At 38.5% G+C, this 9,892-nt stretch overlaps 2 protein-coding genes across 3 annotated transcripts; both read right to left on the bottom strand.

The window, feature by feature from the left end:
- Window positions 1-805: 805 nt before the first annotated feature.
- Window positions 806-3,299, bottom strand: LOC106320813 (nucleolar protein 56-like). Its single transcript, XM_013759166.1, has 8 exons — window positions 3,033-3,299; window positions 2,639-2,853; window positions 2,388-2,545; window positions 2,138-2,325; window positions 1,793-2,045; window positions 1,551-1,699; window positions 1,341-1,475; window positions 806-1,265 (listed from the first exon to the last, which is right to left on the bottom strand). Exons 1-8 carry the CDS (start codon window positions 3,235-3,237, stop codon window positions 1,003-1,005), a joined length of 1,566 nt encoding a protein of 521 aa, XP_013614620.1. The 5' UTR covers window positions 3,238-3,299; the 3' UTR covers window positions 806-1,002.
- Window positions 3,300-3,748: 449 nt separating this feature from the next.
- On the bottom strand, window positions 3,749-9,186 carry LOC106320812 (probable LRR receptor-like serine/threonine-protein kinase At1g56140). Of its 2 annotated transcripts, XM_013759164.1 has the most exons (23): window positions 8,967-9,186; window positions 8,570-8,756; window positions 8,400-8,471; window positions 8,232-8,303; window positions 8,093-8,164; window positions 7,944-8,015; window positions 7,786-7,857; window positions 7,628-7,699; window positions 7,417-7,488; window positions 7,267-7,338; window positions 7,085-7,156; window positions 6,905-6,976; window positions 6,757-6,822; window positions 6,611-6,676; window positions 6,483-6,527; window positions 6,293-6,354; window positions 5,810-6,186; window positions 5,519-5,717; window positions 5,287-5,445; window positions 5,080-5,198; window positions 4,794-5,004; window positions 4,469-4,700; window positions 3,749-4,367 (listed from the first exon to the last, which is right to left on the bottom strand). In XM_013759164.1, exons 1-23 carry the CDS (start codon window positions 9,073-9,075, stop codon window positions 3,905-3,907), a joined length of 3,015 nt encoding a protein of 1,004 aa, XP_013614618.1. In that variant the 5' UTR covers window positions 9,076-9,186; the 3' UTR covers window positions 3,749-3,904. The 2 variants fall into 2 exon arrangements, with proteins under 2 accessions (XP_013614618.1, XP_013614619.1); XM_013759165.1 differs by lacking the exon at window positions 3,749-4,367 and having other exon boundaries at window positions 4,478-4,700; window positions 4,781-5,004.
- Between the last annotated feature and the right edge of the window lie 706 nt (window positions 9,187-9,892).

The following is a 9,892-nucleotide window of genomic DNA, read 5'->3' as shown; positions in this document are numbered from 1 at the left end:
TAATTGTGTACTTAAATTATTTATTAAAATTTTAATATTTATTATTATATATCATACTACCACAAATATTGAATTTAATAATTGAAATACTTATATATATTTCAAAATATTTATATTAACTATTAATTTCAGATTTTTCGGGTTACCCGTTCGGATTCGGTTAATAACACTTCGGGTTCAGATATTTTTTGTACCACCTTACATGACCCGTTCGGGTATTTTTACATTTTGGATCAGATAACGGGTCGGGTACGGTTCGGATTTCGGGTTCCGGATTTTATGCCTAGGCCTAATTACCCATATTCTAGATATACTGGATTGTAATATTTTAGAATTAAACGACAATTATTTTTATTAGAATTATGCTATAATAAAAATCTTATTGTTTACATTGTCAAATCGTTTTTAAGTTACTGTAAATCATTTTTCAAAAATATGTTATCATGCTATCGATTTGTGTTATTTACAAGATTTTGTATTTTTCTAATAAGTTGATCGAAGTTATATTATAAAACAAGATTTAATTAGTTTTTATATCTTCTGGGTTATTTAAATTATGTTTTCAAAAAGAATAGTATTATTTTTTTGAAATATATATATATATATATATATATTTTTTTTTTGTTTAGTTTCCTTTTCTAAATTTGTTATATACAATTAGCTAATGCAGTTGGTCATCATATACACTGATTACTTTTCGAATAATAAAGTAGAATCATTTTGAAAAGCAAGTTGGACAAATATCTTTCCGTTCTTTCGTATGAGAAAAACAAAATCACAATTGATTATCATGTGAAAGCGGGGATTCAAACATGCAGAGAACATAAATTAAAATAATCTTAAAATGATGGACAAACTTGAGATGTTATCAAATCGTTTTCAGAATAGAACACAGATTCTCTAGCGGCAGAGTTTACTAAGAAAAAGAAACACAGCAAAAAGAAAAAACATTTAACTAAAAAAAAACAGAATGCAGGGTGTCTTTTTATGTTGCATCATCCCCTATTCGTCGTCATCCTCACTCTTTGACTTCTTCTTCTTCTTCGATTTCTTCTTGCTCTGACCATCATCAGTCTCCTCGTCTCCTCCAGCAGACTTACTCTTCTTTTTCTTCTTCTTCTCTGATTTCTCATTCTCCTCTTCTGTCTCCATCTTCCTCTTCTTCTTTTTCTCTGACTTCTCCACCTCCTCTTCTTCTTCACCCTTTGCCTTCTTCTTCTTGCTCTTCTTTGCTGAGGCATCCACTGTCTCCTTGTTTTCCTCATCTAAAGGAGGAGCACCGATTAAACACTAACTCCACTATCGAAATATGAATATGTATATTTTCAAAGATAATATACCTTTGTTTTGGAGATTCTCAATCACCTCCTTCATTACATCCACGTTCTTACGTGGGGCAACACCCTTGTCATAAAAGTCCAGCCTTTCCTCTACTTGTTCCCGAAGCTTCTCACCAAATGCGGTTGTTGCACCATCTGCATCAGGACATCAACACCAATCAGGTTACAACATTTCTCAAAATACTAAGAGCTCGAGTTTCTGATTCTTACCAGCGAAACAATCAATACGGGACGCTATAGAGCACTTGTTTGCAAGATAACGAGCGATACGGCCCTTGTTCTTAGCAGATGCTCGGCCAATGAAGGACGAATGGAAAATCAACCCATACTTGGGTGTGTTGCCTCGTGTTTTAAGAGCCCTGAAACACCACAGGCGGTTCCAACATCACAAGCAGCACTAAAATAACTTATGGAGAAGACTAAAAGAAAAAGACAGCTCTGTGATAGTGCACCTGAAAAGCGCCTTCTCCGCTCCAAGAATCTGGAGGGTGGAAGATGGGCATTTGGCAAGGTTAGTGAGACTTCCAGCATGTGAAATCAGACGGGCACCGACCACATCTCCAATCAAGGCCGCCAGATTAGGGGCAATGTCGCTCATCTTAGAAACAAGGTAATCGTAGAGCTTCTTTCTGTAGTCAGCGAGGTCCATAACTTTCTGAGCAAAGGTCTGTACGTTGATCAAGTCAAGCGGTGATAAATCCTGGCCTGTGCATATGGAAGAAAATAATAAAAAAAAAGGTCTTAGAACAATAGAGAGATTACAAAAACCAATTAATCCGTAGAGCTTGGTCACTTACCCATGGATGCTTTCCCAGCTTCGACGACCTCCTTGGCTTTATCTTCATCCCCTAGGACTTCAGTAAGCATAGGGATGTGGTCTTCAGTCAACTTTGACTTGTCATCAATCATCTTTGAAACACGAGCGTAAAGATAATTGTCATTAACAATCTTCACTAGCTCGGGGAAGTGCCACGAATACCATTCCCTGTAACAACATTATAAGCACTCGTTGACTATATGAAAGGGAAAGGTTGAATGAAAACAAACCTGACTCTCATGGCAAAGGAATTGATATCCTTATCAAGGGTGTCAAGGAGGAAAATGGCCTGAATAACCATGTTATCCACTCGGTTAACATTGAACTTGACCTTGGCTCTGCTGTAGCTGTGAGCTAACCCAAGTTGAGATTTTTCCAGATCGCCAGGCTACATTCAATAAATTAAAACACAGATTCATTCATTAGTACACACAACGCACATACAAGGTAAAGAGAAGAAAAAAGAAAAAAGAGTAGACACCTTAAGGTCCTTGATGAACCTGTCAAAATGGAGACGCACACCACGGAGAAGCTCAAGAACGAACTCATTGCTCTGGCAGGGGATTTTGGTGGCTTCCAAAATGTGGGAACCGAGTTTAGGCTCAGAGGTTCCTAAGCTGAACTTGGGTTTCTTGCCTTCTTTGACCTTAGGAAGATTCAACTCCAGGAAACTTCTAAGCTCGTCAGTCATAACACCTGTCATTAAAATAAAAAAAAAAGGTAGAGACAAGCTCAACACCAATCAACCATTAAAAAACTGAAGCTTTTTCTATGTAAAATTGTAAAACAACATAAAGACAAAGGACAAAGTTCAACATCAATAGGAAGGCAGAGTGATGGTTCGAATCCACAATAAATTGAATATAAAAATATACCTTCAGAGACGGCGTTAACTTGGTTTAGGGCATCGAGAGCAGACTCAAAGGGGTGAAATGCTGTGAGCTGGACAACACGGCCAAAGCGACTGAGGTCGGAGACTGAGCTACGGACGGCCTCAGTGTTCTGCCCAATCTCATCAAGACCGTGCGCCTCGAAGAGGCCATAGCCAGAAGAAGACTCGTAGAGAAGGTACATAGCCATTCTTTCGAGGAGGAGAGACACTAAAACCCTAATACGACTGACTACGAGCTAATAAGTAAGAGAAATAACTTAGGGTTTCAGGGTTTAATACCATTGCTGCGGCTTAACACTCATTCAATGGGCCGGGCCTTTTTAACTCTCCTAACTCCCTTCATCGTTTGATTTTAGTTTATAGAGAGGCAGGCCCATCATGAGGAAAGAGGATGCAGCTCTCACACTTTGCCCCCAAACAAAGGTGTCTCTGGTTCTCTTAATCAAAGTGAAACAAATCTATATAACTGAAATATGTTGTTTCTCCAACAAAAAGAGGAAAATAAAGCTATTCTCCTCAAGGCGAATATGCGCAATCCTAACAATTTTCTTTTCTTTTCTCTCAACATATTGATTAAAGAAAGATTGAAATAGCTTAAATATTTTGCTTAAAAACCCATTGGAATCCAATTAATGGTGGCAACCATCACCACCTTTTGGATTAGCGTTGGTGGTTTAGGGATACTTACAATGTTAAAAATGGGGCCAAAAGCATTCAGGAGAAGACAATAATTAGTCAAAGGCACGTTTTTGTAGTTTGGTCAGACAAGCAGTTTCGTACAAACCACGCTTCTTGAATTTATACAATAAGAAATCCTCAAAACGTGTTTCATTCAAGTTTGTTCAAGTCCATCTTCTACTTGGATGAATTCTTTGGAGTGTCGGGGGCCAATACCAAGCTCGAGCTCGTTGAACCACCACTCATGAAGCTCATTGCGTTCTCGAATGTTCTCTCAGAGACGTACCCTGGCTTCGCATTGGCTTCCCTTATCTCCACATGCCCCGTCAACATGCCTACCACTCGGGACATCGCTGGCCGTACTGCGTGATCTGTCTGTGTGCACAAGAAGGCTACCCCTATTACACGTTTCACTTCTTCCTCGTCATATCCTGTTAGACCCGCATCTACTACTTCCATATCACGATTCTCTTGGTGTAGGCTCCATGCCCATTCGAGAAGGTAGTGTTTCTCGTCATCCATTTCTGGAGAGGAGTTGGGCCTTCCGCTTACAATTTCCAGAGCCACTATACCAAAGGCAAACACATCCGTCTTCTCCGTAAGATGTCCAAGCATCACGTATTCCGGTGACAGATATCCTCTGCAGCATTGTATGTAATGAACAATCAACAATCGTTGTGAGGATATTTAACAAAACTTAAAATCTTTTTTCTATGTGATTGGGGTTTCCAGGATATTTACATGGTCCCTGCAACTCGGGTGCTTATGTGCGTCTTCTTATCATCATATAGTTTGGCCAATCCAAAGTCGGAGAGTTTTGGTATCAGGTCCGAGTCCAGCAGAATATTGCTTGCCTTCACATCCCTGTGCACTATACGAGAACTTGACTCCTCATGCATATATGCCAAACCTTTTGCTACTCCTAAGCATATCTCCAAACGGTCTGACCAACCAAGTTGCAAGCTATTTTCCTCTACGAAAATCACAGCAACGTGTAAGCCAACAGCAGCCCTACTTCTTTTTTAAGCAAAAACTATAAAAAACTGTTTTAACCTTATTTGCATACCGAACAGAGCTTGATCTAGACTGTGGTTTGAGAGGTATTCATCCACAAGCATACGCTGATTTCCCTCGATGCAGCATCCGTACAGTTTTACAGGGTTGCGATGCTGAACAGCTGATATAGTGGCAATCTCCGCAACAAATTGACCCTTGCCTTGCCTCGATGCAACTGATAACTGCTTCACGGCTATCTCTCTTCCATCGTTCAGTTTCCCCTGTACCACTAGATATCTTTAGAATATATAGAGTCAATGGAGAAACTACAATCCATTATCTGCTAAGGGTGTTACCTTAAAAACAGGTCCAAATCCTCCCTCCCCAAGCTTGTTGGAAGGATTAAAATCTTGAGTTGCAGCTCTGAGTTCTGAGTAACTAAAGGTGTAGGGTCTTATGTCCAGGCTGTGTAGCACTGCATAACAGTAAATGCAGTTGAAAGTTACAGTTGTTGGCAATTCGACTTTAATAATAATCCCAAAAGGGTTTAAGACTATACTTACCTTCTTCATCAGCCGCCGTTTTTCTTTTCCGACGGATGATTAAGATGATAGCAATCACCAAGATACTTATCATTCCTGCCCCTACAATGGCCCCTGCAATTATACCAATTTTTTTCTTGGATTCGGGGGGCAACTTATTAGCTACAGTAGGTATGAAATCTGCAGTGAAAAAAAGCCGGTTGTGAGAAGAGACATTGAACTCCAGAAAGATGATGAAATTCTTTGTTGTTACCTGGCGTTGCACTGATAGCAGAGACTAACGGCCCATATGTCCCTTGAGCAGGAATACAACATGTCCCTTTTCCAGCCCAGAAAAGATGAATTTCAACGTAATTTTCAGATACATTTGCTTTATAAACTCTTTGAATCACCCGGGAAGTAGAACCGTTAGCTGTTCTATGCACATCAAAATCCTTTTCAACAAGTTTTCCCTACAAAAGAAAATTAAAAAGGCATTCACAGTCAAGAAGAATAAGCTAACGTTTGAGAGAATATGAGAGGAAGCTCAGTGTAGAGTAGAGACCTGGACATATATATCGAAAAGTCGCCTTCCAAGACTTGTCCAGGTACCAGAACCTTGTATTTGTATTTCACCAAACTGAAGTGTTACACTATAGCCTCCGTTTTCTAGCCCCAGTCCGTAATACCTTAGAGAAGATGCAGAGAGCCTCGCTGATTGGAAAAGCTCTGAGTCAGAAGTGTTTGCAAATGGTGTGTCTGAAAGAGCTCTATATTGATTACTGTTACTCCCAGTAAATAGTCCTACATTGCTGACTGCCCATCTCTGCGTTTTACTTACGAAAGATGAAGCTGGTCCAAGCTCCCCCTCGTCTTTCTCATACAAAGCTCCACTACTGGACCTGATATCCGGGCCTCCACAGTTGACAGAAAAGTTGAAATCTAGACACCCATCAAGAGAGAAACATCTTAACCAACATATATGCATCCTAACACTGTCAATGTCAAAACTGAAATAAGTTTCGGAACACTATTTAAATGCACTTACATACGCCTTTTCCTCGATTGCAGGGGAAATTCTTCTGGAGGCAGTCCAGTCCGGGGAAAACCCTTTTCGAAAGAAAGAAAAAAGTACTAAGATGAGAAATCTAGCATGTAGATTAACATTTCTATGCTTGCGAAATATAAACAGAGTAGAGCTTTAGGCTTCAAGCAAAGCACAAGATTGACAAAGTCACCTTCTGTCAGACCCTCCTACTGTAAAGTGGTTCGCAATCAGGTTACTGCAGAGTAAAAAAAATGTTTCCTTTCAGCACAATAATGTACTATGCGCCATGAAAATTAAGCATCTAATTCCTGAACATACAGTTGCAAGTTTGGTAGGCGAACCCAAGAAGGAAGATTTCCTGTCAAATCATTGTATGAAACATCTCTGCACATAAAAAAGCTTTGAATTTTCAGTAGATGGTACCCAGAAAGAAGATACGTTCCTCTACAGATTTTTTTACTCACAGATTACTAAGAGAGGAACTCTTTTTAATGGGTAAGGAACCGCTCAACTTGTTATTTCCCAGAAACCTAAATAAAGGTAACAAGGTTTATTCTCAGTTTGTCAGCGAATTCGACTAAGAGCATGTGATGGGAAAGCGAATGTTCTTACAAGTGAGTAAGTTGGCTTGAGTTGAAAAGCGAAGATGGAATCTGCCCAGTTAGGTTGTTGAAACTCAAATCACTGGAGAAAAACGTAAAGAGCTTGTAATTAAGTAGGGTCTAATGTTCTCAGTTTAGTAATAAAGAAAACATAGGAACAACATTTTGTGTCATCTTTTCTCATACTTACAGTTGTCGCAGCTGCAAGTAATCTGCAATATTTGAAGGTATTGTGCCCGTAAGATTATTGTTCCGTAATACTCTGCACGATTTTAATAAAAAAAAAAATGTCAAAAATACAGAAGAAATGGAAGAGCAAAAGGAGTTAAGAAGTTCATCAAGATTAGGCCAAAGCTGAATGGAAGTCCTTACAGAACACTTAGAGATTTCATGTTCCGGATAAATTGAAGAGAAGAACGGCTGTTGGATATTTCACCTAGTCTCCTGAAATTTGGAATTCCATCAGTATGGAGAGAAAAAAAGCAAGGCTGAAAAGTGAAGGAGAAAAGAGCATATATATACAGTTCTGTCAACGAAGCTAAGTTGGCAAATGTAGATGGAATTGGACCACTCAAATTAGTCCCCAGAATTCTCCTGCAGGGAGCAAAGCATGTATCAAATGTAATGTTGAGTATTGCGAGTGGTAAACCATCAAGTGTTTGATAGTTAAAATTAAACTCTATCAGTTGATAGAGAAGCCTCAAACAAAGAAATAAGATTGAAAAATGCTCACAGAGTAGTAAGACTGGTCCAATTTCCTAAGAAGGCAGGTATCGGACCTGTAAGTTGGATATCATTAATCCAACTGAAACGACATGAAGAAAGAAAGTCAATCCAAAACGTAGGGAGTATGCAAATGTTTCTAAATGAGGTGCCAGATACAAATCTTACGCTTCTTCCAAGTTGACAAGATTAACAAATGATGAAGGAAGTTCACCAGTAAGTCCTGAACTTCCAATGTATCTGTCATAAAAACAAGCATAATCACGAGTTTACTTGTGATAGGAATGTTGATGTAAGATATACTAAAAAAGAAGAGGTAAACATACATTTTGACAAGCCTGGTGCAATTTCCAATCTCAGGCGGTAGAGAGCCGGAGAAATTATTCATATCAACAGCGCTGCTCAAAAGAAAGAAGAATCGTAAAGAATCTAGCTGAGGTTGAAAATGAAGGTGATCAAATAGAAGAGTCCTTACAGAGATCTTAAATCAGTGAGCAGTCCTATTTCCTTGGGGAGTGGACCGGACAAAGCATTGGCCCCAAAAGTCCTGCACGACCGACCAATAAGAAGAAGAAGAAGAAGAAGAATCAAAAGGGGGTGAGTGAGTGACTTACATCCACTGCATGCGAGTCAGATTACCAATGCCAGGAGACAAGGAGCCACTCAAGAAATTCTGATTAAGGTTCCTTCATATGTAGATTAGAATTCAAAGTGAGTGAGTGAACCAACTACTTCCAATGCAAAAGCAAAAGGAATGGGTTGAGATAGCAAAAGCGGCGTACAGATTAGAGATGTAAACGAGACTCCAAAGCTCTTGAGGAATAGGTCCGGTAACATTCATCCCACGTGCCCTCCTGTATAAAGTATAATTTAATTTGAGAGAGGCAATGCGTCGAACAGGTGGAAGGCATTAGTAGCTGAAAGAAAGAAACAGAGAGATATAGAAACGTACAGAGCGATGATGCGGCAGATGGTGGAGTCGACAAAGGAACAGTCGCATTTTATGAGAGGGTTGAAGAACAAGTTGTCGATGCTGACGCTGTCGTCGATGGCTGCTCCGCTGCAGAGTTCGCCGCTGATGTTCCATGCATCCGTCGCCGTTATCTTCCACGTCTCGAAGATCTTGTTCAGAGCCCGAGCTGGGATTTCGTTTTTTTTTTTTTTTTTTTTTAATTTCATGTCAATATCATCAGATAAATAAATACATAAGAAGAAGCAGAAGCAGCACTTATCATCATCATCATATTTATCAAAAAGAATAAAAGACGAACAAAAAACGTAGATCATGATTCTGATATTTGAAAACTTTTATTATATCAAAAAGTATATATGTCTAATCAAATTAATACCTTCGTCGGGATCAGTAGTAGCTTTGGTTCCGTTCTGTGCTCGAACCGCATTAAATAAACAAGTCATGGACACCAACCAAACTGCGACTGCGATATACATCCTCCCCATCTTCGGTTCACAGATATGCGATGTGTACGAAAGAAGAGATACAGAGGATGGATCCTTAGCAGACCAACTTTACTCAAATTCCACATCTCTCTTATTATACGGTTGTAATATTATTATACTCTACTTTTAACTTTTTATAAACTAAAGCATATTTACCGTAGTTCTCTTAGGTTCTTTAACTTAATATAAAATACGATTTTTTATCTTTTAATTAAAAAAAAGTTAAGAAACGTTTTTTATATCTCTTATTTAAAAAACGTTTCTTAGTTTTTTTTAGTTAAAAGTTAAAAAAATTGTATCTTATATTATGCTAAAAACCTGAACAATCTTAGTAAACATGTTCTAACAGCCTCCGTTTGTGTGTTTTTTTCCTATAAATAATCAAAATAATAATATTATTATGACCATGTGGGGTAAGCTTTTCTGTATTTGGTCTTTACTTATCCAATTTTTTTTTATAAATAATTAGAGAAAAGCTGTCTGAACGTTTGGATCACGCGGCTGCGCCATTCATTTCATTAGTCGTTAATCATTATTCATTAAACTAATGCATGGAACATTAATTAATTAGTAGGTGTATGTATGTCAAAAGTTCAAAAATTCCTAATTTGTACCGGAACCGGGTTCAAACCGATTTATATAATGTTAAATTTACTTGAACCGTTGACTAATGTTATGGGTCACACTCACCCATTTTTGGCGTGTACTACTTATTAGCAAGCTGCTTCTTTTTGAAACCTGTCTTGTCTGTACGTGTTTATTCCAACGTTGAATTCGTTTCGTAGATAGGGTATATATCCACATAATGATGCAATCA

Source organism: Brassica oleracea, unplaced genomic scaffold, assembly GCF_000695525.1.
Source record: "Brassica oleracea var. oleracea cultivar TO1000 unplaced genomic scaffold, BOL UnpScaffold01075, whole genome shotgun sequence".
NCBI lineage: Eukaryota > Viridiplantae > Streptophyta > Magnoliopsida > Brassicales > Brassicaceae > Brassica > Brassica oleracea.
Note: the sequence above shows the minus strand (reverse complement) of the source record. Positions and strands in the feature narration are given on the sequence as shown.

Coding starts and splice junctions, on each gene's coding strand:
- LOC106320813 (XM_013759166.1), bottom strand. CDS start 3,237: ATGGCTATGTACCTTCTCTACGAGTCTTCTTCTGGCTATGGCCTCTTC. Junction 2,854..3,032: donor AGTTAACGCCGTCTCTGAAG/GTATATTTTTAT, acceptor TTTTAATGACAG/GTGTTATGACTGACGAGCTT. Junction 2,326..2,387: donor TCCTTTGCCATGAGAGTCAG/GTTTGTTTTCAT, acceptor ATGTTGTTACAG/GGAATGGTATTCGTGGCACT.
- LOC106320812 (XM_013759164.1), bottom strand. CDS start 9,075: ATGGGGAGGATGTATATCGCAGTCGCAGTTTGGTTGGTGTCCATGACT. Junction 8,304..8,399: donor CTCGTTTACATCTCTAATCT/GTACGCCGCTTT, acceptor CTACATATGAAG/GAACCTTAATCAGAATTTCT. Junction 6,187..6,292: donor CAATCGAGGAAAAGGCGTAT/GTAAGTGCATTT, acceptor ATGGGTGTCTAG/ATTTCAACTTTTCTGTCAAC.